At 45.4% G+C, this 27547-nt stretch overlaps 1 protein-coding gene and 1 long non-coding RNA gene across 2 annotated transcripts in view; both read left to right on the top strand.

The window, feature by feature from the left end:
- Positions 1 to 24804, top strand: part of CYP24A1 (cytochrome P450 family 24 subfamily A member 1) — a 43793-nt gene extending 18989 nt beyond the window's left edge. Inside the window, exons 6-12 of the mRNA XM_082271974.1 lie at positions 1546 to 1657; positions 2015 to 2160; positions 3964 to 4130; positions 7035 to 7113; positions 14116 to 14313; positions 17630 to 17746; positions 24680 to 24804. Coding sequence (XP_082128100.1) covers positions 1546 to 1657; positions 2015 to 2160; positions 3964 to 4130; positions 7035 to 7113; positions 14116 to 14313; positions 17630 to 17740 — 813 coding nt within the window. The 3' untranslated portion in view covers positions 17741 to 17746; positions 24680 to 24804. The remainder of the gene's footprint in view (positions 1 to 1545; positions 1658 to 2014; positions 2161 to 3963; positions 4131 to 7034; positions 7114 to 14115; positions 14314 to 17629; positions 17747 to 24679) is intronic.
- The window catches only part of LOC309566710, a 99983-nt gene extending 72763 nt beyond the window's left edge, over positions 1 to 27220 (top strand). The window contains exon 2 of the long non-coding RNA XR_014225890.1: positions 26720 to 27220. This is a non-coding gene — a long non-coding RNA (uncharacterized lncRNA). The remainder of the gene's footprint in view (positions 1 to 26719) is intronic.
- Positions 27221 to 27547: the final 327 nt, after the last annotated feature.

Raw genomic sequence — 27547 nt, 5'->3', positions numbered from 1 at the left:
AAGGACATCCAACAATGGGTGACGTCACCGCGTCTGCAGCCGTTTTCAGCAATCTCTCCTCTTCACTTAAGTCGGACTCTGAAGAGATCATGTGATGGGAGCGCCCTCAAAATAGATAAGTATAGACTTCTTTCCTTTACAGGGTAATTAGAATAGGCTTGTAATGGCGGTGGGAGCAGGTTTAGGTATTGCTAGGATTTGACTGGAATGCTACTTTCATTTACACTTGCTGTTAGAGGACGATAAAATAGGAAGTTAAGCTGCAGGTTTACCACCTTCCCTTAGCTGCAGAGGATGCCGAGCTGGGTTGCACATAGGCCGCAGCTGTGATGCTTTGTTTTGTGGTGAAGTTAAAAAATTACCTCCCCTATCCCAGTGGTTATCAAGCAATACTGTTGCCAAATGTGACCTATTTAAGTGAATTGGTTCAAGCTGCAAGACCAAAATAAACGCTAGGTTTATGCTTAAGGAACAGTATTCCCATTCAAAAATCCTGTTGGGGCATTTAGGAAGTGGCCTGTACCGTTCTCTGAAAAGTGATCTATCGTGGAGCTATGTTCATTATGAGAAGATGTTACATAGTGTACAATAAGCACTTTGTGTATGTAACGGAACCGCGACCCACACTGTGCTTGTGGGCTTCCCTCAGAATACCGCTTCCTCCAGTCTGAACATAGATATCAGATTACAGCCGCCCTACATACAAAGCTAGCCAACAACTTAGCTTGTATTGTTCTGGAACATTTATTGAACAAACTCACACCGAATATATACCTCATCAGGTCAGGTAAGCCTGATCACATTATCATATGCAGATGACATTGTATACAGAAACATAATTAACCTGAACTAATTGCCTAGCCATCTGGACAGAAACAATATGTGAATGGGAATGCAGACCCAGACAATGTTATTATTAACATGTTAATTAACTCAGCACTGCAACAAAGCCAAAACAAAATAACTTACACATTATCCTAAGTATAAACACAGAACCCACAGTAGACAATAGGTGAGTAAATCACCCTAATCAACAATGTGTGGAAGACAGGTGGTTGAGCTGATGATATTAGCATCTGCTATGAGTCTGACTGTCTTGGGGAGACATGGACCTGAATCCAAAGTAACATTACTCCTAGGGCCCCCACATATAGTGTCTTTCCTTCATTCCCAGTGACGGTGACTGCCGTCACAGCGTACGGCCTATTGATTGAATACTTCACACCCAGCTTATGCTTTGTTGCACCTTCAACCTAAAGTATTCCATTCTGCCCCTCCCCAGATACATACAGTACCTCCAAACTGTGGCTACGGCTTCCAAAATCTTCCCATCAGGACAAATTGTCATTGCCCTGCTACCATGCACAGTAGATCATTGTTGACTTCTCTAGGACCATACCCAAGTCTGTTTTGGCCAATAAAACCATAAGTGTTCTGGCAAGAAAATAAAAAAAGGATTTCAACATGTTAAAGCTTGAGGTTTAATATGGCCGCAAGTACTTCCTTTTAGACTAAGAAAAATCTCCTTTGTGATTCGTCCTACAGATGATGAGCACCTTTGGTCTGATGATGGTGACACCGGTGGAACTGCACAAACGTCTGAACACCAAAATCTGGAAAGATCACACCCATGCCTGGGACAGCATCTTCAAAACAGGTAGAGAAGCTGCTGTGATCCAAGCTTGTGGCCCCTTTTCATCCTCCATCTCTGCTTAAACCTAAGGCCTAACTAATCAAATTCCAGCTGATCAAGATCTATATTTCATTGTTTGCTATGGATATTTACCCATGCAGCAATTGCTTTCTGAAGGAAGCACAATGAGCTCGCCGTTGTCTTGTCAATCATTCTGCTCGCTTCCTGCCGCTACAACAGTGATTGATAAACAACAGTGACAGCGTTGTCATTTTTATCTGCGCTATTGATTTATGTTGTGTTTTTTCCATGTGAGTCCCTTCTTTCCTACCATATGTGGTGTACAGCCGGATTTACACAGTCATCTGTCTCCCCTCACAGCAAAGTGTCACATAGACAGAAGACTGATGAAGCGTTCTGGTAAGGAGGACGAGGATTTCCTCTGCACCATCTACAAAGACAGCAAGTTATCCAAGAAAGAGATGTACGCCACCATCACCGAGATGCTGATCGGAGCTGTAGAAACGGTAAGATGTGGGAATTGTATGCGTGAGCTTCCGGGATGTCCCAGGGTCACCACACATGCGCGAAATGGAATTATTTCGTTAGATTGTCATTCTCAGCATATAAATTCTCTCCACCACAACCGCTTGGTTTACCCTCCAGACGAAGCCACGTGGGAGGTGGCGTAACGCGTAGAGGTGGAGCCTGGCGGTGGGATTAGATACATGGAACTGAGTTGTTGGAATTGATTTTCTGTCTTGTCAGCATAATTTTTTGTTTTTTGTGTATTTAACATTTATTATTTGTCTTTTACCTTTATTTATTATATGGTTTAATATTGTGTTAGCGGCGCTATTACACATTTTTTCTTTTACTTAAGATGTTGGAATTGTAGACCAACAAACTTTGTAAAATCTGCAGATGTGTTTGTTATTGGAGCCACGGCTTTACTTACAAATTAACCAAAATCCTTTTCCTTTTATTTTTTCATGTTCCCTTCCCCTTTCCTTTGCCTTCCATTTCCTTTAATTCTCCTTCCTGTTTCTTTTCCCCTATCTATCTTCTCTCCCTTCCTTTCTCTTTCTATTTCTATTTCATTTTATTTTCCTTTCCTTTTTGCTATCCCCACCCCCTTCCCTTTCTATTAATTCTCCCTCTCTTCTACCTCTCTTTCCCTTTTTCTTCTTTTCATTCCCTTTCCCTCTCCTCCTTTCTATCCCCTTCTCTTTTCTTTCCCGTTTCCTTTCTATCCACTTCCCAATCCTTCCTTCCCCCTTTCCTTTCTATCCTCTTCTCTTTTCTTCCTTTCTTCTTTCCTTTATATCCTGTTTTCTTTCCTTCCTTTCCCTTTCCTTTCTATTGTCTTCTCTTCTCCTTCCTTTCTCCTTTCCTTTCTATACTCTTCTCTTTTCCTTCCCGTTTCCTTTCTATCCTCTTCCCATTCCTTCCTTCCCCCTTTCCTTTCTATCCTCTTCTATTTTCCTTCCTTTCCCCTTTCCTTTCTATCCTCTTCCCTTTTTCTTCATTTCCCCTTTCCTTTCTATCCCCTTTTTTTCTCCTTCCTTTTCCCTTTCAATCCCCTTTTCTTCTCCTTCCTTTCTATCCTCTTCTCTTTCCTTCATTTTCCCCTTTCATTTCTATCCTCTTCTCTTCTCCTTCCTTTCTCCTTTCCTTTCTATCCTCTTCTCTTCTCCTTCCTTTCTCCTTTCCTTTCTATCCTCTTCTCTTCTCCTTCCTTTCTCCTTTCCTTTCTATCCTCTTCTCTTCTCCTTCCTTTCTCCTTTCCTTTCAACCCTCTTCTCTTCCCTTCCTTTTCCCCTTTCCTTCTCTTTTATTTTATTCTCTTTTTCTTTTTTGACTACTCTTTCTTTTTTTTTATCCTTTCCCTTTCCTTTCTTTTTCCTTTCTCTTTTTGTTCTTTGGCTGCCCTGCCATTTCCATTTTTCTCTTCTTTTATTTTCTTCCTCCCATGCACTCTCTACCCCTTACCCCTACCTCTCTCTCTCTCTCTTGCACTCTCTCTCCCTCTCTTTCTCTCTCTCTCTCTTCCTTTTCCTTTCACTCTCAGTGCCTCTCTTCCTCCTCCTTTTCATCCCTTATTTCTCTCGTTTGTCCTGCCCACCTTCTTCTGTTTTAAACTTTAATTTCTGTGCATTCAGATGATTGGACTCTGCAATATTTATTGTTTCATTACACACACTGCCCTCTCTCTGTGATTGCTGTTCCTCGTTCCTGACACGGTGTACAAAATTCCAGATATATTTAGTTAATGTTCCTAATTATCTTCCCTTTTCATTATTTTTTTTTTTTTTTAATTTGTTATCCAGGTGGCAAACAGCTTACTCTGGGCCATATTTAACCTTTCCCGGAACCCGCACATCCAAGAGAAGCTTTACGCTGAAATCCAAAGCGTTTTGTCGCCTGACCAGGTGCCAAGAGCGGAGGACTTAAAGCATATGCCATACCTAAAGGCCTGCTTAAAGGAATCGATGAGGTAGGTCTTAAAATAAAGTCAGTTTTGTGTACAGTATATACTCGAGTATAAGCCGAAGGCCCCTAATTTTACCACAAAAAAATGGTAAAAATGATTGACTCGAGTATAAGCCTAGGGTGCGAATGCAGGGCGGCAGGCATGGTACAGGAGAATGCAGGGCGGCGGGCATGATACAGGAGAATGCAGGGCTGTGGCCATGGTACAGGAGAATGCAGGGCTCTGGGCATGGTACAGGAGAATGCAGTGCTGCGGGCATGGTACAGGAGAATGCAGTGCTGCGGGCATGGTACAGGAGAATGCAGGGTTGCGGGCATAATACAGGAGAATGCAGGGCTGCAGGCATGGTACAGGAGAATGCGGGGCTGCGGGCATACTACAGGAGATGCAGTGCTGCGGGCATGGTACAGGTGTACCATGCCCGCAGCACTGCATCCCTTGTAGTATGCCCGCAGCCCCACATAATAGCAGGTAGCGCGGCTGTGTTTCGCCTACCTGTTTCAGAGGCGCCTTAAATTTAAAAATAGCGCCGCCCAGCGCCGACATGTCATTGTGCATGCGCCGCCGCCGCTCGGGAAAGCTCGTATACGTTCGGCTATTCCTGGGAATAGCCGAACGTGTACGGCCTGTCCCGAGCGGCGGCGGCGCATGCGCAATGACGTGTCGGCGCCGGGCGGCGCCATTTTTAAATCTTAAGCACGTCGGGTCGGCTGGGAGGACATTTTTTTTTTTTTACTTGAGTATAAGCCAAGGGGGACGTTTTCAGCACAAAAAAATGTGCTGAAAAACTCGGCTTATACTCGAGTATATACGGTAAAAACCTCTAGACCAGCCTTTTTCAACCAGAGTGCCGTGGCACACTAGGGTAGCTTCTGGGTTCTTCATGGGTGCCTTGGCAAAATGCCTAAAAATTGTTCCCAATTGTCCAAAAAATTTGGGGGGGAAAATGTACAAGGTCATAGATAACTCCTTTCTCTAGGAGAGACACCACATTCAGGGCAGGGCAAATGCCTATCAAGAGGCAACATGAATTCCTTGCGTTGCAGTATGCCAGCCTTTTTCAACCAGGGTTCCTCTACGACACCATGATATGCCATCTGGATTCTTTAGAGGTGCCTAAAACTGTCCCAAAATTGTCAACATACTAGTGGGTGGATCAAGTCTGACTTTTACACAAAGCCACAGGGTTTTGTTGTGCAGGATTACAACGTTTAGCCCCATGCAGGCCAGCTGCCAGCATCCTAACAACTGATGACGCCATAGGTTGATAATGAGGACATTGGATACTTGACAGCATCTTTGTTTGCCCCTTTTCTGCTGCTCTCTGTCAGCACTGAAGTTGCATAACAGAGTGGGGGGGGGGGGGGGGTAGAAACTGAGGGAGAAGAGAAAGTTTAGAATAGTAGTCAGTACCAATGTGCAAAGGTGGAGGAATAAATCACCTCTAACTTTGGGTGTCCTACGTGTGTGTATACTGCTGCAATATGTAAAATTATTAGTTTAGTGTTTTATATTTTAGAATGGGGTGCCTCAAGATTGTGCAGGATTTTAAAGGGTGCCTTGACGGGACAAAAGGGTTAAAAACCACTGCTCTAGACTGTAAAAATGTGCAGACATGGACGAGGAGACGATTAGGTTGGGCTTAAGTGCTCACGTGCTAACAAAATTAAAAGAGAGAAAGAGCAGAGAGATGAGCTCATCAGTCTGCTGCTTCCCACTCTCCTATCACTTGTAAACACAGGGGTCTGGCTTCTGTGTTTACAAGTTACAGCTCTTCTCCCAACGGCTTCCATAGATCTGATACCCTGTGCGGTTCCCACTGAGTGCAGGATGGGGACAAGGGAGATGCAGGTGCCCGGGGTGCACTGGGGATGCTGACACTCCTACTGGATGATCTGCCCGCAAATGAGAGAGGCGTAGCCACTCACAGCGTGCAGAGAGGTACTAGAGAAGAAGAGGGGTGAAAGTGAAATGTGGATGGGGGATGCAGAGGTAAGCAGCTGTGGAAGAAGGCACTCTATGTGTAGCGCACTCCTGAACTCTGCACTCTGTGTTTTGCGCACTCTGGAACTCTGCACATAGAGCACCCCTGAACTCTGCACTCTGTGTTTAGAGCACTCCGGAACTCTGCACATAGAGCACCCCTGAACTCTGCACTCTGTGTTTAGCGCACTCCAGAACTCTGCACATAGAGCACCCCTGAACTCTGCACTCTGTGTTTAGCACACTCCGGAAGTCTGCACATAGAGCGCCCCTGAACTATGCACTCTGTGTTTTGCGCACTCTGGAACTCTGCACATAGAGCGCCCCTGAACTCTGCACTCTGTGTTTAGCGCACTCCGGAAATCTGCACATAGAGCACCCCTGAACTATGCACTCTGTGTTTAGCGCACTCCAGAACTCTGAAAATAGAGCACACCTGAACTCTGCACTCTGTGTTTAGCGCACTCCGGAACTCTGCACATAGAGCACCCCTGAACTATGCACTCTGTGTTTAGCGCACTCCAGAACTCTGAAAATAGAGCACACCCTGAACTCTGCACTCTGTGTTTAGCACACTCCGGAACTCTGCACTCTGTACATAATGCACTCCTGGTATTTAATGCCCCTTTAAGACTCTTGCACTGTTATTTAAATTTGACCATACCCACTATTTGATGCAGTTTGGAGGGTGTATGTGTCAGGAGGAGGGGGTTTTGGGGGGGGGGGGGTCGTGGTTGAGTTTTTGCATCTATTTTCTGAGAGAAAAAAAGCCCTCTTAGAAAATGACAATTCATGCCTGCTAGGAATTTATCACTGGAAGTCCTGGATGATATATGCTAATTAGAGATCTTATCCATCACCCTGAAGGAGTGAGATACACATACATACTTCTGATGACTTCTCATATTAATGTTCGATTTGCAGGATAAACCCCTCCGTGCCATTCACCACTCGCACTCTGGATAAGGAGACCGTGCTGGGGGATTATGTATTGCCTGAAGGAGTGAGTATTTATGATTATCTAAAAGATAATGTGCGCCATAATCTACACAGCGGTGATTAGGTAAACGAGGCCACATTGCCATAGGAAGTTGTGAAATAAATGCATTTGGATAGCATAATCCACAGTGCTGTACAGAGAATGTGAAATGATCCACATTAGTCTCTGCACAACAGGAGCTTACACTCTAATGAGTGAAGTTTTTTGTATGGGAGAGGAAGGCGATGTCTTTGAGCTTCCGGACACCGTCCCAGAGCCCTGGCGGAAAATTAAAGTTTTAGGCATCAAATTTGGTCCCGCAGTTACAGCCTTGCAAATTGGGAAAGCAGGCTAAAAGATGCCGATGCCAAGGTTGCCAGCTGGAAGGAATGGAAACTCTCTTACAGGGAAAGAATCGACCTGACTAGAACTTACCTGATCCCAGTATTTCTGTATGTCAGCTTTGTCTATGTTTTGCCAGTGCAAATATTTACAGCTGTTTCTTCCAGCTGTTGTGGGGAAACAAACTGAACCTCATTAAGAGGTCTGTAACCTATCTTCCCAGGCGGATGGGTGGCCTAGGTATGGTCAACCCGGTGCTATTCTTTTCTCTGATGTTTTTGAAACATAATTTTGGTAACATGCTGGCAGAGGAACCGCCTGGATGGGTTGGCATTTTTGAATCCTAGTTTAGGCCTTTTCTGCGCAGCTTGGAGAATGGTGGGCCAGTGAAAAGTCTGAGGGTTCGACATGGTAAGCTCCCGTCTTACGTTGCCCCATGCCTGAAAATGCTTTGGTCGTGGCGAGTGACTGCTGAGGAAATTAAGTCTCTTACTAGAAAGGCCCTGGAGAGGAGGAAGGGTCTTCGTTTGAATAATCTAGAGAGGATCCCTTTAAAGTTTTAGGATTTGGCCTGGCTCTTGTTCCATGGTAGACTCAATGTGAAGGGCAACTTGAAGCATCGCTCTGCTGAGAACCATGGTTGGCCAAGAATGGAGTGTGGCGGTGTGGAGGAGACAATGGACCATTTCTTGCTTCAGTGCCCCTTCAAAATAGAAGTCTATAAACGGGTATCCATTTCCTTTCCCTCTTGAGTTATGCGGAGAGGTCGTACGGGTCTTTTGAGACCCATTGGGATTTTGATTTTGAGATTTTTTTTTTAGTTAGCGCGGTAGTCCCTTACTTCACGTGGAATGCACGGTGTCAGGTTTCCACTCGGAAAAAAGACCTTCCTGTTGAGGTGGTGGTGCAGAACATTCTGGGTGAGGTTGGGAAGATTTGGGTCTTGAGAAGGACAGGTGGCAGCCAGGAGCCTGGCCAAAGGCACGGAGGAATGTCAGATCCCCGTAGCTGCTGTCTGTCAGTCTCTGGATGTGCGGCTTTTCTTTCTGTCCCTTCACATCCCCTAGATTTTTATTAGATTCGATTTTTGGAAAAAGGCTGCATGCATGGGATACATGTGTAATCGTTTCTTAGCCTGAGGGTGTGTTTAGGTGGAGGTTAGGGCTTTGTTGTGCATTATAATAATAACATATATCTTGGTTTGTATATTTGGTTCTGTTTATGTTTTTTGGCAAAAAAGCTAGTTTGTTTCTTTTTATGCTGAAGTAAGCTACTTTTTGTTTGTTTACAGTATATATCATTTATTTATTCTGTATATATGTTAATATGTTTTTATTATGTTGTATGCTTGTAAGATTTTTAATAAACAAAAATTTACACTCTAATGTCCCCGCACAGTCATACAGTGCTGTACAGAGAACACTGAGCCAGTCACATCAGTCTCTGCGACAGAAGAGCTTACACTCTAATGTCCCCCCACAGTCACACACTATTATTATACAGTTATATATCTCTGACATATACCATATCACTGTACAGAGATCACTGAGCCAGTCACATCAATCTCTGCGACAGAAGAGCTTACAGTCTAATATCCTCCCACAGTCACACACTATTAATATTATACATTTATATAGCTCTGACATATACCACAGTGCTGTATAGAGAACACTGAGCCAGTCACATCAATATCTGTGACAGAAGAGCTTCCACTCTAATGTCCCCACACAGTCACACACTATTATTATTATACAGTTATATAGCTCTAACATATACCACATCACTGTACAGAGATCACTGAGCCAGTCACATCAGTCTCTGCGACAGAAGAGCTTACACTCTAATGTCCCCCCCCCCCCCCCCCACAGTCACACACTATTATTATCCTTTTATATAGCTCTGACATATACTGCATCACTGTACAGAGAACACTTAGCCAGTCACATCAGTCTCTGCAACAGAAGAGCTTACACTCTAATGTACCCCCTCAGTCACACACTATTATTATTATACATTTATATAGCTCTGACATATAGCGCAGCGCTGTACACAGAGCACTGAGCCAATCGCATCAATCTCTGCGACAGAAGAGTTTACACTCTAATGTCCCCCACAGTCACACACTATTATTATTATACATTTATATAGCTCTGACATATACCGCAGTGCTGTACAGAGAGCACTGAGCCAGTCACATCAGTCACTGTACCAGAGGAGCTTACACTCTAATGTCCCCCCACAGTCACAAAGTGCTGTACAGAGAACACTGAGCCAGTCACATCAATCTCTGCGACAGAAGAGCTTACACTCTAATGTCCCCCTACAGTCACAAAGTGCTGTACAGAGAACACTGTGCCAGTCACATCAATCTCTGTGACAGAAGAGCTTACACTCTAATGTCCCCCTACAGTCACACAGTGCTGTACAGAAAACACTAAGCCAATCACATCAATCTCTGCGACAGAAGAGCTTACACTCTAATGTACCCCCTCAGTCACACACTATTATTATTATACATTTTATATAGCTCTGACATATACCGCATCACTGTACAGAGATCACTGAGCCAGTCACATCAGTCTCTGTACCAGAGGAGCTTACACTCTAATACGGATACTACAGATAATAAAATGATGTTCCTTTATATATAGTTATTTTCTGTTATTTGCTGATGTAAGCTTGTTTATTTTTGTTTATTTATGTATATATATTTATTTTTATTTATTTTATTTATTTTTTGTATTTATGTAGTTATGTTTTTAGTATGTTTGTAAGATTTTTAATTAACAAAAATTTACACTCCAACGCCCCCACCACAGACACACACTAATATAATTACACATTTATATAGCTCTGACATATACCACACCCCTGTACAGGGAACACTAAGCCAGTCACATCAGTCTCTGCATCACAGGAGCTTACACTCTAATGTCCAACCACAGTCACCCACTATTATAGATATTTATCTAGCGTTAGAAGACACCCTGCGGCCAATTTGGTTGGAAGCCAGTTTAAACACCTCTATGTTTTTTGTTTTGTGGGTGGAAACTGGATCACATAAGAAAACATGGAAAGAACATAATCACTCCATACAGATTGCATTGCTTGGCACTGAACCCGGGACCACAGTACTGCAAGTTCTAAAAGTTTAGCTATTTAAAACAGAGCCCCCCTCCCCGTTTTTATCATTATTAGTGGTTTGTGCTTTTTAGTTTTTTTTTTTCTGAAACCACTAAATGCTGGCAGCAAAGGATGCTGGGACATTTGCTTATTTTCCCAGGATGGGCCTTACTGCAGGACAGGACGATCGTTCCTTCTATCTTGGCATGTGCATTATGTAACATATCTAATGAGTAGCCCAATATTAAGTTATAGTTGGCAGACTGGAGGATCACAACACCCTGACCCTCATAGCTTGGCAGGTGTCCCCGCAGAATAGGCCAGACTCCGATGTTACATAATTCTGTTTACTGATGGAGGAAATGAGAAAATCTGCTCCTGTCAGGACAATGTTAACCACTTTACCACCGGAGGATTTTCCTGCTTTACGTCCAGGCCACTTTTTGCAACTTGGTACTGTGTGAATTTAACTGACAGTTGCGCGGTCATGCAACGCCGTACCCAAACGAAATTTACATCCTTTTTTTCCCACAAACAGAACTTTCTTTTGGTGGTATTTGATCACCGCTGCGCCTTTCATTTTTTGCGATATTAATAAAAAAAGAGCGACAATTTTGAAAAAAATAACAATATTTTTCTACTTTGACAGTTAAAAAATATCCAATATATTAAATTTTTGTCATATATTTAGGCCAAAATGTATTTAGCTACATGTCTTTGACAAAAAAATTCTCAATGAGCGAATTTTTAACCACTTTAAGACCGGAAGATTTTACCCCATTCCTGACCAGGCCATATTTTGCGATTCGGCACTGCGTTACTTTAACGGAGAATTGCACGCTCGTGCGATGCTGTACCCAAATAAAATGTATGTCCTTTTTTTCCCCACAAACAGAGCTTTCTTTTGGTGGTATTTGATCACCTGTGCGATTTTTATTTTTTTGCGCTATAAACAAAAAAAGAGCGACAATTCTGAAAAAATTAAAAAATTCCAATTCTGCTATATAACATTCACAAAAAAAAAAATAAAAAATCAAAATTTTTTAACATTTTAGCCCAATTTGTTTTCTGCTACATAATTTCGTTAAAAAAATCGCAATAAGCGTATTTTGATTGGTTTGCGCAAAAGTTATCACGTCTAATAACTACGGGAAATATTTATGTCATTTTTATTGTTGTTTTTTTACTAGTAATGGCGGCGATCTGCAATTTTTTTTTTTTTGCGGGACTGCGACATTGCGGCGGAAAGGATCGGACCCCTGACTGACATTTTTGACACTTTTGGGGGGACCAGTGACATTACTACAGTAATCAGTGCTAAAAATATGCACCTTTACTGTAATAATGACACTGGCAGGGAAGGGGTTAACACTGTAAGTGATCAAGGGGTTAAATGTGTACCTAGGGGCGTGTTTCTAACTGTATGGGGGCGTGGCTTGTGAAATGATCACAGAGACCTGTGTTCCTATATAGAAGGATCACAGGAGCTCTGTGATCATTCCAGGGAGAAGAACGGTCAGCTCTGTTCACAACAGCCGACCGCCCTTCTCTCTCAGCGGGGAGCGATCGCAGGTGGCAGGCAGCATTCGGAGCCGCCTGCCCCATGCATCAGAGTCCCCGCTGACGAGTGGGGGGCGGGAGCGCGCCACTGGCGGCACACGCTCGCCCCCTAGCAGCAGGCGCGCGACCGACATATACCCCACATTTGTCCTGTGTACTGCTATCATGGAAAGTAAAAGAGAATCACACATTTTGGGTTTTCCACAAAATAGGAAAAAAGAGGAAATCTTCCAATGGGGACACTAGTTCTGGTGACAATCACTTAGGAGGGATTTCACCTCACTCCCTGTTTTTGCAATGGGATGGGAAGTGACGGAATTTCTCCAAATTAGCTAATATATAATAGCTAAGAGGACATTTGTCTCACTTTGGAGATATTTGCTCTACTTCCATCTACTTGGGACAGGAAATGAAGATAAATTTCCCCAATGTGACAAAGAAAGCCCCCCAAAAAGAGAAAAGAAAAAAACAATTAAAAAAAGGTCTAAAGCAGAACTAAAATTAAACTTTTTTTTATAGATGGCAAAAAAAAAACGTATAACCCTCCCTTACCATTTCCAAAATAACAAAACATTTAATTTTAGTTCTGCTTTAGGCCTTTTATTATTATTTTTTTTTACTTTTCTTTTTTTGGGGGGCTTTCTGTGTCACATTGGGGAGATTTACCTTCATTTACTGTCCCAAGTAGATGGAAGTAGAGAAAATATCTCCAAAGTGAGACAAATGCCCTCTTAGCGATCACTAGAACAAGCGTCCCCATTGGAAGATTACCTCATGGGTAAAAAAGGGTGTGCATGTGGAGGAGTGATTTGGAGGGTCAACGGGAAGAGGATATGTACTGGGTGGCTCTTTGTGAGGGGAGAGGACTTGTGCTAGAAGAGGGAGTGGATTTAAAATCCCCACCCCCTTCTAGCACAAGTTCTCTCCATTCCTAGAGAACCCCCCAGCATATATCGCACCCCCCAACCCACCTTCTATTACAAGTCCTCTCCCATCCCAATGTGCCCCCCAGTACATATCAGCCCCTCCACCCCACCTTCTAGCACAAGTCCTCTCACCTCCCAAAGCGCCCCCCAGTACATATTCGACCCCCCCCCCTCCCGCAACCCACCTTCTATTACAAGTCATCTCCCGTCCCAACATGCCCCCCAGTACATATCAGCCACCCCACCTTCTAGCACAAGTCCCCTCACCTCTCAAAGCGCCCCCAGTACATATTCGACCCCCCCCTCCCGCAACCCACCTTCTATTACAAGTCCTCTCCTGTCCCAACATGCCCCCCAGTACATATCAGCCACCCCACCTTCTAGCACAAGTCCTCTCACCTCCCAAAGCGCCCCCCAGTACATATTCGACCCCCCCTCCCCCAACCCACCTTCTATTACAAGTCCTCTCCAGTCCCAACGTGCCCCCCAGTACATATCAGCCACCCCACCTTCTAGCACAAGTCCTCTCACATCCCAAAGTGTCCCCTACTACATATTTGACCCCCCCTCCCCAACCCACCTTCTAGTACAAGTCCTCTTACATCCCAAAGTGTCCCCTACTACATATTTGACCCCCCTTCCCCAACCCACCTTCTATCACAAGTCCTCTCCTGTCCCAAAGTACCCCCTAGCACATATCCAAAACCTGGATTTTGTTTAACCATGCCCCTTAAGCCCCTTCCAATGTAAAGTTTGGCCAAACCTACTTTTTTCCGCTGCAATTATTGGGGGGGGGGGGGCCGAGACCATGTTGTATCGCACCAGGTGACACCAACCCTAGTGATGCCACTGCCCCCTTACTTTTATTTCCGGTGACAATATGTGGAAAGCGTAAAGGCCCCTGCAGATAACAATAAAGACCTCAGTGTAAAAAAGAGTAGCAAACAGTTGCCCCAAGTTTTTTTTTTACCTCTTGCTGCCCATGTAACGCATTTGTGCAGCAGCAAAGAGGGTGGGCTTTAACAGATAGAATAGAATAGAATGAAATCAAGCATCTGTTTTTTGTTTTCTGCAGACGGTCTTGACCATAAACAGCCATGTGCTGGGCTCCAACGAAGAATGCTATGATGACTGGTCCGAGTTCCGGCCTGATCGTTGGCTGCAGGACAAGAACACCATCAACCCTTTCGCCCACGTCCCATTTGGCATTGGAAAGCGAATGTGCATCGGTCGGCGGCTAGCCGAGCTCCAATTGCAGCTTGGCATTTGCTGGGTGAGTTACTTGCCACATTTCTGGGGTAGTTCCCATCCCCCTGAACCCTCTTTGTCCCACATTGGCTTGCCATGTCAGCGGCTGGCATTTTGCTGCTTCCACAAGAAATGCATCAGATTGTGTCATTTACAATGGGGCTTCATGGGAACCAACTTCTTTGGAACAGATATTACGTGCATCCATATAATTCAGTTCAGAGCTATCCAAAATCGTTTCCCTGAACTCAAACACCAGGGCCAATCAGTGGCCTGACCAGTCTAGATGGAGCTTTCCTTATCCCACCAACTTCGAAAGGACAGGCATTACTTGGTGCATCCATTATATTCAGTTTAGGGTTATCCAAAACTGTTACTCCAAACTCAGGACCCAAACCCCAGGACCAATCAACAGTGGCCTCCCGAACAGTCTAGCTACAGCTCTCCCTATCCCACCAACTTCTATAGAACAGGCATTACTTGGTGCATCCGTATAATTCAGTTCGGGTTATTCAAAACTGGTACCCCAAACTCAGGACTCAAACACCAGGGCCAATCAGTGGCCTGTTGACCAGTCTAGCTGGAGCTCTCCCTATCCCACCAACTTCGATAGGACAGGCATTACTTGGTGCATCCATATTATTCAGTTTAGGGTTATCCAAAACTGTTACTCCAAACTAAGGACCCAAACCCCAGGACCAATCAACAGTGGCCTCCCGAACAGTCTAACTAGAGCTCTCCCTATCCCACCAATTTCTATAGAACAGGTATTACTTGGTGCATCCACATATATCAGTTCAGGGCTATTCAAAACCGTTCCCTTTAACTTAGGACTTAAACCCCAGTACCAATCAGTGGCCTCCTGACCAGTCTAGCTGGAGCTCTCCTTATCCAATAAACTTCTATAGAACAGGCATTACTTGGTGCATCCGTATAATTCAGTTTGGGGTTATTCAAAACTGGTACCCCAAACTCAGGACTCAAACACCAGGGCCAATCAGTGGCCTATCGACCAGTCTAGCTGGAGCTCTCCCTATCCCACCAACGTTGATAGAACAGGCATTACTTGGTGCATCCACCTAAGTCATTTCATGGCTATCCAAAATCCTTTCAACTCAGGACTCAAACCCCAGGACCAATTGCCTGTCGACCAGTATAGCTGAAGCTCTTCCTATCCTACCAACTTCTTTAGAACAGGCATTACTTGTGCATCCACATAATTCAGTTCAGGGCTATCCAAGATTGTTTTAACTCAGGACTCAAACCCCAGGACCAATCAGTGGCCTGTAGACTAGTCTAGCTGGAGCTTTCCCTATCCCACCAACTTTGATAGAACAGACATTACTTGGTGCATCCATATTATTCAGTTTAGGGTTATCCAAAACTGTTACTCCAAACTCAGGACTCGAAACCCCAGGGCCAATCAGTGGCCTCCTGACCAGTTTAATTGGAGGTCTTCCCATCCCACCGCAGGGATAAAATATTCTACATACTCAGCACCATCACAATGGGCACTAAAATAGCATCCCATACTCTTGCCCTCATAAAGGGCATGGGTCCTCTCCAGCGTGGGGGAGACCCCCTCTCATCAATTGGTGGGGAAAGATGCAAAGGTAATTTTAACAGCACGCTAGTCACGTGTGTGTGCTGAGCATAGAGTATGAACCGTCAGATCTATCAACAAACTATGTGTTACACAAGTCTGTCTGAATACATTAAGATTTCATGGGCTCTTTAGGTAGACCCTTACATTTCATAGTTATAGCAAAGGAAAGGGTGTTTGAACAATCAGATTGTAGTGTGTAGGATATATGAGACAAATTGCGAGAACAAGAAATGCGCTTGTCAAATTACAGCGTTCCAGATTGCCCATGAAGTACTTGAGACGTGCACTTGTGACCTGCTTTACCTCTGACACTTGTAGGGTGGCAACCTGACCGGTAAGGTGGTCACCTTGAGTCACTTGTAGGAAAAGTGCACCACACAGTTGACCCATTGGGGCATGAACCCGCCACCAAGTAGCTACAATGTACAGGACAGTGATGAATTTCTGGTCCATGTAATCCCACATGTGAGCTTATTCAGGGTGCCCTCACACTGGATAGGGTTGAACTGAACTGTGCCCAAGTTTAATTGTCCCCCTTCCCCACTTGTCTGGTCTCTCACACTGGGCTATAAGTCAGTGTTCCCTAGCATACTGGCATCATCACCACTGCCAGGGGCAGACTGGCAACTTTCAGCCCAGGGAGCAAGTACAAACCAGAGGCCAATGGTGCAGCGACTTGGCCCCCCTCTCACTTTCCCTCTCCCAATCCTCCTCCTAACCCCAATTCCAAGCTGAAGCCCTGCTCAAGATACTCTCTACTTACTGGCTGAATCCGGGTTCCCGACCTGGCCAGCAGGGGGCGGTTGGGGGGGCTGGGACAGTTCGGTTGGGTCTGGCCGAGGCAGAAGAGTCTCCAGTGGGGCATAAAACCGGCCTCTGCTCAGACACAGTTTACACCATCCATGCTGGGGGGGGGGGGGGGTGTAGCCCTGTGCTTTGCCCTTGCCTTCAACCTGCACTCAGTAGGTCAGCGGTGGGGACTTTAACTTTTCTTCACTAGGAATCCTTTAGGTATGTCTGTGGCAGAAGCAGTGCAGCCATTTTACAGGGCATCAGAGCGGCCCAGGGGGCAATTGCCCCCCTGCCCCTGGGCCCAGTCCTCCCCTGACCACTGCCAACCAGACTGCAGTGATCCCTGCTTCTGTGCTCAGTCACCTATGGACAGTTCTGTGCCCTGGCATTGTGTGCACTTATAGTGAAGCAAATCATAGCGGACCACAAGTGAACCGTGCCAGGACCACCTCTTCCAAGGCATGGTGCAACTGTTGCTGGGCACAGTTCAGAGGACTCCCACTACACAAATGAAGTGGACTAAGGGGTTGAACCGTGCTCATAGCTGCTGGTGTAAGGGCACCCTTAGTTGAATACTAAAGACAATTGCCATAATGCCTTTGTTTCCTCATCCATATTTGCCATTCCTCTTCTTCATGTGCCACCCATAGTGGTGGCCTGACAGGGGTGGGGCACAGACACAGCATTTCTACTGCTCACAACTGTAACCATAAAACAGGGCGGGCGAGGATACTAGATTATTCTGGGTGTCAGGAGATCAGATGGGACACGTATAAGCAGCCTCTCCCAGTTTAACAAACTTAGACAGAATTGGCAATAGGTTACAGCTGCAAACCGGTCTGATATTAGGAGCCAGTGAATGTGACCAGCCATTTTTACGATGTAGACCTCTTAGCCCTTTTCCCCTCTTGTAGTAAGTTTGTGTTCCATGTTTCTCTTGCAGCTCATCAGGAGATACAACATTGTAGCCACTGATAACAATCCTGTGGACACCATACATTTGGGGACTCTGATACCTAGCAGAGAGCCGCCAATGGCCTTCCTCCGAAGGTAGACCAAGGTGAGTTGGTACCATCTGATATAACACCCACCAAGGGTGTACCAGAACAGAGTTTATAATTGTACAGGTGTATTGATGAAAGATTTATTAAACTTTAGTTTCTGAGGTTTCAGCTTGCATCAGGGGGTGACATTTTTAGCCTTTCCAGTGCCTGATTTCACATGCTGTTTCCCAACCTCAGAGTGTGCAGTGGCCAACGTTAAAGCAGGCCTAGCACCATGTGTATTTTTTCATTTGAGGTGCAGCATGCTCGATAATGTGTCCATTTAGTAGCCCCCCCATAGACTACTCAAATTTCAGCTGATTCCTGCTGAATTGGCTGAACTTTGAGTCAGGGGTGCCCCTTACAGCATCCATCTTGTCATTAGTCACTTTAGAAAATTGGCTGAGCCAGGTGCAGTGTTAATTTCGTCTACTAAAATATTTTCATAGCTGAAATTAACACTATTTTCGTAGACTAAAATACGACTAAAACTAAAACAAATCAGATGATTAAAATATGACTAAAACGGCATTTAAGTCAAAAGACTATGACTAAAACTTAATTGAAATCAGTACATTTTAGTCAACTAAAAATAAATGTAATGTAATGGGTTTAGTTAAATTGTAATGCATTATTTAGGCATTTCTCTAGAATTTTCAAACTCATTATATACTCCTGGAGTAAAAAAATCGAATAACATGTTATTATTTACGGTATTAAAGCGGAGTTCCGGCCACAAAAAAAAATTTCAGTGAACATACCCCCGGGACAGTCAGGGCTAGTACATTCCACAATGGATAGCCTCTGATCTGTCCCGGTTCGCACTTACCTGCAAGAAGAAATACTCACTTTTAAAATTTCTTCTCCAGCGTTGCCATCTCGGATGTGGGCAGCTGAAGCCGGCGCGATCCTCTTCTGCGTCCTCTTCCGTGTCCTCTTCTCCCAGAATGCGCCTGCACTGGCCCCTCTCGTCACTTCCGGTGAGGCGCCACATTCCTCCACAGCTTCAGTTCATGCCCAGAAGCTGTTTAGCAGGGAATGCGGCGTCGCACCGGAAGTGATGAGCTGGGCCGGTGCCGTCGCATTGATTCCTGGGAGCGATGACGTTCAGATGGACCCCACCATACCCCCCCCCCCCGACCACACCAGCTCCAGCCCGCACACCATATCACCCCGTCGCCGGCTCACTTACCCTGGACTGACGTGGAGGGCAGGCAGCGGCGGCGTCTCCTCCCTCCTCCTTGGCCAATAGCATGGCTTCTCCTTTTCGGCCAATCGAGAAACGGGTTTTAGGGCCCGCTTCCTGATTGGCAGGGAGGAAAATCAGTTTAATAATAGCGAATATTCATTTGCAATTGTCACACAACTGGGTGGGCTCAGGGCGCAGTGCTCTTCCCCCCGAGCCCACTCTTTTTTGAAGCCTATTAGAGTATATAATGAATTTGAACATTTTAGAGAAATGCCTAAATAATGCATTACAATTTAACTAAACCTATTTGATTTTAGTCGACTAAAATATTTTAGTCGCCTAAAATGTACCGGAGACTAAAACTAACATGCCATTTTAGTCAAAAGACTAAAACGAAATAGAAATTTGGCATCAACATTAACATTGGCCAGGTGGAAGCAGTTACTGTTTGGCATCACCACTGCATTCAGACAGCCATGGGTGCCGCTACTGCCTGAATACAGGGCCAGATTAACGTAGGGGCTATTGGAGCTGCAGCTCCAGGCCCCTACCTTTATATAGGCCCCGGGTTGGCCATATTCACTGTTACCACTCTTCTGTCACTTGTAAACACAGAAGTCTGGCTTCTATGCTCGCTTCCCCAGGCAGCACCCTCAGAACCACACAGCGCGAAGGCCGGACAAGGAGGGACAGTTGCCGATGCATGGATGTGTTTATGGGCTTCAGAGACAGCATCCCATGTTGAATTAGGCATGCATGGCTGCACCCTTCCTCCTCTGGGTGCATACCAAGGCACGGCCCTTAAGGCCCTTCAAAATCCTCAGCACCAAGCCCATGATGCTCTTAATCCGGCCCTGCCTGAATACTATAGCTGGGAGTAGAGATTCTGCCATCCACGTTGTTGGTTGGCTGACAAGAGCAAATTGAGCTCTTTAAGCTGGCTATACACTAGTAGGTTTTGAAATTAACATTTGTTCAAAAATCCTTGGTACATTCAGTGAGTGGATGAATGTGGTTCAAAAGTACTTCAAAATTTTGTTTTCTTTTAACATTTGATTTTGCAATGAATGTCATTTCCTAAATGAAAACTACATTCATTGCAAGAAAGTTATTAATTCAAGAGAAATTTTCCATCCTGCTTCTTCCAATTTTCTCATCACTGTGGTTAAAAAACGAGTGTCAATTTGATCCCACTATAGATTAGAAAATTAAACAAAATGTTCTCACAATGAAAAATTTTGAAAAAAATTCTGCTAGTGTAGACTTTCATAGTTACATAGTTAGTGAGTTTGAAAAAAGACACCAGTCATCCAGTTCAAAGTATATAATGAGTGTGTGTATGTGTTTATGTCAATAGTACATTGTATATCCCTGTATGTTGTAGTCATTAGGGTGCCCATCTAATAGTTTTTTGAAACTATCGATTAGGGATAGACCGATTATCGGCAAGGCCGATATATCGAGGGCCGATATGCACTTTCCCCGATATATCGGTATCGGCCCCGGAACTGGCCGATATTGCTGATATTTTTGTGATGTCATTCTGCCTTCTTAGGCCGCCTCCCTCGCCTTGGAAAGCCTCATCTGGAGTCGGGACTAGTCTCACGGGAGTGTATCATAGCCGTACACCCACCCATAGCAGCCCGGTACCAGCCAGCCACCCATATCCACAGGCCCTGTACCAGCCAGCCACAGGCACTGTACCAGCGAGCCAGCCAGCCACCCACAGGCCCTGTACCTGCCAGCCAGCCCCCCACAGGCGCTGTACATGCCAGCCAGCCACCCACAGGCCCTGTACCAGCCAGCCACCCACAGCCCCTGTGCCAGCCACCCACCCACCACAGGGTGCCAGCCACCCACCACAGGGTGCCAGACAGCCAGCCACCCACAGGCAGGGTGCCAGCCAGCCAGCCACAGGCACTGTACCAGCCAGCCGCCCACAGGCCCTGTACCAGCCAGCCACCCACAGCCCCTGTGCCAGCCACCCACCTACTACAGGGTGCCAGCCAGCCAGCCACCCAGCACAGGGTGACAGCCAGCCACCCACCACAGGGTGCCAGACAGCCAGCCAGCCACCACAGGGTGCCAGCAAGTCAGCCACCCACCACAGGGTGCCAGCAAGCCAGCCATTAAGCATTAAACAAAAATTAACATGTTCAGTACCAGATTTGTGTCAAAAATTTTCTTTATTTTTCAAAACTTTAAATGTACAAAATATCGTCCCATATCGGCCGATACCGATACGTTGTGACCAAAATATTGGTATGGGTATCGGCCCTAGAAAAAAACCATATCGGTCTATCCCTACTATCGATGCTCATCGCTGATACCACTGCTTGTAGAAGAGAGTTTGACATCCTTACCGCTCTGACCGCATAGAACCCTTTACGCAGTTTAAGATTAAACCACTTTTCTTCTAATTTTAGCGAATGGCCGCGAGTCCTTTTGTATTTCCTTTCACTGAATAGTTTGTTCCCAATGCTAGGGTCACCAGTTCGGTATTTGTACATTGATATCATATCCCCTCTCAAGCGTCTCTTCTCCAGAGAGAATAAGTTCAAAGCTTTTTTTTTTTTTACTTCTTTATACATCAAATTCATTCCTAACCATTCCCGTATGCGTTCATAACAGATTGGCAATGAGCTGCGGTGTAAGGAGACTCGGTAGCGCCGATTCCTGTACCGGCAGGACGGGGGTTAAAACGCTTACTTCCCTGTCTAGAAAGCCTTGGGAACTTTCTCTGAGTTTTTCCAGCTCCTCCGAGGAACACTCTCGTCTGTGACTCACGCCTCGCTGTTGTAAGATCTGTTGGATTAAGCAAGTTCAGAGCTTTTCCAGAGAACTATTTGCATCCCAACCCTGGCTGAACCCCGAGGGGACGCAGGCCGCTCACACAGCACGTGTATAGTCGTATGCACCACCCCTTCTGCTGATATAGTAATAGGTGATGGTATGTGACCGGTGATATCTCTTCGGAAGAGGAAGATATTTGGGATTGATTCCTGATCAAGTCATCCTCCTACTCAGCAGGAAATCACAAGTTTTAGTTTTAAAGAAAAAACCCAGCCAAAACCTTTTTTCCAAGTAAACCCTACAGAATTTTAATTGCTGTCTGTGTAGGAGATCTCTCCTCACTTCCTGTGTGTTATGCCTCATACACACGCAACGATTATCAGCCGACCGATCGTCCGACTTTTGTCCAGAGTTTTATTGGTTGGAATGTGCCTAGACTGCACACTAATTTTCTCGGCCAACAAAAATCTATTTCAGAAGTGATGTCATGTTCTGGTTTACTTTCCGTGTGTTTTTTCTTCTCTGAGCATGCCCAGTCTTGTTCATCAGATTTTTGTCTGCCGAAATCTGTACTGACTGACCGAAAATCGGCCGTTGTGTTGACGGCCAACAAAAATTTTATAGCCTGCACACCAGATTTTTTTCGGCCGAAAAGTCGGAGTCGTTTGTCGGAAGCATCATACTAACAAGCCGATAATCGGCCGATTGGACGTTGGCCGAAAATTCCCGACCAATAATCGATGCGTGTGTACGAGGCATTAGACTAGCATCAGACAGGACAAGAAATCTGTCCCAACAGCAAAAAAAACACATTTCGGCAGGGTGGGACTTCCGGACCCCCCTTCAGTCTTGCACAGTTGTAGCTGCTACTCTCCAGGACTAAAATGGCTTCCTCTGATTTCACTGCACACTGTGAGCTTCGTACAATGTGCATTAGAAGCTGCAGCAAGTCAGATAAAACCCGCCTTATTTCCTGGAGGTCTAGCATCATCTAGGTCAGGGGTCTCCAGTACTGCAGTATGGCACCAGGCACTTCTCCACTTCCCTTTCCCCACTTTTATATGTGTGTTTGTCACGTTTGTTTTTTCTTTGTTGGCGGTACACTTTATTAACGGTTTGATTAGTAGGGTGTAGGACCTCGGTCCTGCCCTGAAAGTCTTGGGAGGGGGTGGATATGGCCTTCTGGCTTAGTTCACCTGCTCTCATGGGGTCTCCCTTTGGGGTAGCCCCACCTAGTACTTGGGGTTGGTCTGTTTCCGCAGACCTCTCAAAGAACGGAGTCGGCCTGGTTTTCGGCTAGGTGGACCAGTGAGTACCTCAGTCCCTGTCAGGAGCCTTGAAGCCCTGGGGGATCAGGGTAAGGGCCCTCCCTTCATCACACATGTAGAATCGCATTGTAGAAATACTTCCCAATAAGGGAATGCTGATAACTTCTATCAGATGATGACGTGGGGTCTCTGATGGAACACAGTCTTAGGGTCCCCAGCAAGCCGACGCATTTCGCACAAGGCTTCCTCAGGGCCAGAGAGACCAAGATAGACCGATATCTCAGATGCGAGACCGTGTTCCATCAGAGATCCCACGTCATCATCTGATAGAAGTTATCAGCATTCCCTTATTGGGAAGTATTTCTACAATGCGATTCTACATGTGTGATGTTTTTAAGTTATATATGGGAATTGTTCCCATGTATTTTAAATATGTATAATAAAATTATGATTTTTTAATTTACATTGTGTTGGTATGGATCCATCTCCTCCCGTAAAGCCCCATCTTTTCTATTTTTTTGGTATATATCTATATAGGGGTATTGGCTGTGCTTACACGGATATTTTTTGTCTACATTATTGGTGTCATTGGGAGGAATAGTGCCCCATCACTGGTATCTTTGGGAGGAATAGTGCCCCATTGTTGGTATCATTGGGAGAAATAGTGCCCAATTGTTGATGTCAGTGGGAGAATAGCACCCCATTGTTGGTGTCATTGGGAGGAATATTGCCCAATTGTTGCTGTCATTAGGAGGAATAGTGCCCCGTTGTTTGTGTCTTTTGGAGGAATAGTGCCCCGTTGTTGGCGTCAATGGGAGAAATGGTGCACCACTGCTATCAGTTGGTAGAATACTGTCTCATATCAGTGGGAAGAATAGTGCCTCAAGGGCAGAATAAAGGCAAGCCAAGGGTCGCATCTGGCCCCCGGGCCGCAGTTTGGAGACCACTGATCTAGGTCTTTCTTCCCCAGCCTGACCATCTCTGGCCCACCCCTTTCATTCATTGGATTTCAGTTATTTCAATCACGGAGACTCAACGTACCGCGTGGGTGTCACCTAGAACGGTCTGCATTCAAATACAGTCTGCCTAGGAAAGTCCACTCCTCAAGACTGACACCCACCCATCAAGGCATTTTGATATTTGCATAATGCCTTCAACTGCTTGCTTCAGAGTTGGCTCTTGAGTGCTAAGGCATAGTTTCATGTTGGAGCCATGGTCTGTTTCTATGTTGGAGATATATCTCATCGCTTCATGTCATTGGTAGAAATCATCTCAGGAGACGATGGGTCTGAACATGCCTGTCTGGCTATGGGGGCTCCTTTTTTATACAGATCAAGAACAGCAATGATGAAAATTTGAAAATTGGAAAACAGTGGCAGGACCTGGTAAAGCGAACATGGTGCAAAAGGAGAAAAGGGACACATAAAATGGAGAAAATGATTGTATTGCCAATAACTTACAGGGAGGGTGGGGTGAAATGCCTCAGTGGACATGGTTTGGCAGAGACATGTGGGCTGAGGCTGCTATTCACTTTTATGTTGCACGGGTTGGTTGGGAGAGTGGCGTTTCCTCTATTGCTTACAGGGATAGTGTGTTAAAAATGGCAAACTTGCACTTTAATAGATGAGCTCTATAGTTATGAGTTGAGATTTGAAAATTCCACCACTGTACCTAACTGCAGCTTACCTTTCTATCCACAGTGTCTCCCAATGTGACGCATTTGAAGATGACTGAGCAAGCTGTATCCAGTTTCTGCTTCATTTACTGACTGCGCAGATTTCAGGCCTTGAACCCTGCGAGATTAGGCGAGCGGCCGGTGTTTACAGCCCTCCCCGACGTCAGAGCGCCAGAGCTGGCAAAGGTCGATTCCATGATGGAAGCACGGAGCCGCCCACACTGCTCGCAAGCCTAAACAGAGGCGGTTGTACAATCTACTCCGTTTTTTTTTTTTTAAAAAAGTAGGTCAGATTTGCATAAGTGCTGATAAGATGGGGCAGATAACACGAGCGAAAGTTGACAGGAGTTAATCGTAACTGGTGACACGCTCTTCGCACCCAAGAGATCCTAAAAACAACAACATTCTGACATACTGACACTTGGAGGTCCGTGAGCAGTGACACACTAATACTTGGGGGTTCAAAACAATGACACACTGATGTAGCATACAACTGGCACTTGGGGGTCGTAGAGCAATGACACACTGACACTTAGAGGTCCCAGATCAATGACACGCTGACACATGGAGGTCCAGAGCAATGACACACTGATACTTGGAGGTCTGGAGCAATGAAACACTGACACCTGAGGGTCCAGAACAATGACAAATTGACACTTGGGGGGTCTGGAACAATGGCGCACTCTAACTTGGGGGTCCCAGAACAATGACACACTGACACTTGGCAGTCCAGAACAATGACACACTAACACTTGGAGGTCCGAAACAATGACACACTGACACTTGGAGGTCTGGAACAATGACACACTGACACTTGGGCGTCTGTAATAATGACACACTAACACTTGGAAGTCCAGAACAATGACACACTGACACTTGGAGGTCCGAAACAATGACACACTGACACTTGGAGATCCGAAACAATGACACACTGACACTTGGGGGTCCGAAACAATGACACACTGACACTTGGAGATCCGAAAAAATGACACACTAACACTTGGAGGTCCGAAACAATGACACACTGACACTTGGAGGTCTGGAACAATGACACACTGACACTTGGAGGTCCGAAACAATGACACACTGACACTTGGAGATCCGAAACAATGACACACTGACACTTGGAGATCCGAAACAATGACACACTGACACTTGGGGGTCTGGAACAATGACACACTGACACTTGGAGGTCCGAAACAATGACACACTGACACTTGGGGGTCTTGAATAATGACACACTGACACTTGGAAGTCCAGAACAATGACACACTGACACTTGGAGGTCTGAAACAATGACACACTGACACTTGGGGTCTGGAACAATGATGCACTAATACTTGGGGTCCCGGAACAATAACACACTTACATTTAGGGCCAGGGCCAGGAAAAGGGGTGGGCAGGAGGAGGCGGCTGCCCTGGCGCAATGTTTTTTTTGCAGGGATGTGGGCACCCTGGCTCTAACCCTAAGAAAAGGGGGGGCACCAGTTTGGCATCTTTGCCCTGGGCGCTGTGTTGCCTTGTCCTTGCACTGCTTGGGGCCCCAGAACAATAACACACTGGCAGTCGGAGCCCCAGAACAATTACACACTGACACTTGGGGTTCCCAGAATAATGTGACACACTGAATTTGGGGCCCCAGAACAATTACACACTGACAGTTGGGGCCCCAGAACAATTACACACTGACATTTGGGGTTCCCAGAACAATGTGACACACTGACATTTGAGGATACCAGAACAACAACAAAATTCTACAGCATGCTCTTAAAGTGTCTGTCTGAAAATAAAATAACCTCAGAGAGCTCTGCACCTGTGTTCCCAGCTCCATCTTTTCGTGCCATTAGGAGAAGATTTCACAATTGCTGTTTCCTTTTCAATTGCAAAAACTGCAGCAAAAGTTGTGAGACTCTTATTGTAGCTTTATCACATAGGCAGAACTAGGCAGTATCAGTTTCCACCTTCTGCAGTTTGGCGTGGTTGTTTTTGGCACAGTGCTGCATGAGGAAGTAGTAGCTGATGTGACTGTATTGACAGCCGGCGTTGCTTGAGACAGACTGAGCAGGCGCGTGAGATAGGTGAACTTAGCTCAGTCTGTCTCACACAACACCGGCTGTCAATACAGTCCCATTAACTACTACTTTCGTACCCAGTGCTGGCTTACCTAAAGAGAGCCCCGGCATTTTAGCACCCGCCTGCAATAGCTTTATCAACATGTTGAGGAAAACCCCATGCCTAAATGCTGCCCCCCCCCCCCCCCCTTCCTAAACCAAAATGTACAATTTCCAGGACCATATTTTTGTCTAAGTCATGAGAGAAGGGCGCTACTACTGCAATGCAGGCCATGGCATGTGTGTGTGGTGGGGTGAGAAACCGACTGGCTTTCTGTTATAACCTCCCCCCCAAATAAAAAAAAAAATCCTGGTTTTAGGTTAGGAACATTTGGTACTTTCTGTTCCTTGTTATTTATGGTTTCAAATTGTTCTACCAGTAAAGCAAGACTCTGTTCTGTATTTTTTTTAATTAATTTAATTGCTAAAATAAAGTTGAAATTTTCCAGAACAAACTGTTTTTCCTTTTGTATGTTGCTCGACTAAGTATCGTTCAGCTTCCTCTACGGTCATATGCAGGTTGTCTAGAGCTGGCTCCTAGGTTTTATAAAGTTGGCTCCTAGTTCCAAGTGACATTTTCTACGCCTTTGCTAAATAATGTGTCACCTTGTCACCGTATGACATGCTACAAAGTTGCAGTTTCATTATTTGGGAGAGGAGACCAAGGAAATGCTTAATTTTCCCTGCAGCAGACTTATTTTATGTGCTCAGCCTAGAAAAGCCACTGACTGGAGGATGTCTTTAGACACTGTGTTGATGTGTACATCTGAAGATGGAGAGCC

Source organism: Pelophylax lessonae (genome assembly GCF_965119305.1).
Source record: "Pelophylax lessonae genome assembly, chromosome: 11".
Taxonomy (NCBI): Eukaryota; Metazoa; Chordata; class Amphibia; order Anura; family Ranidae; genus Pelophylax; species Pelophylax lessonae.
Note: the sequence above shows the minus strand (reverse complement) of the source record. Positions and strands in the feature narration are given on the sequence as shown.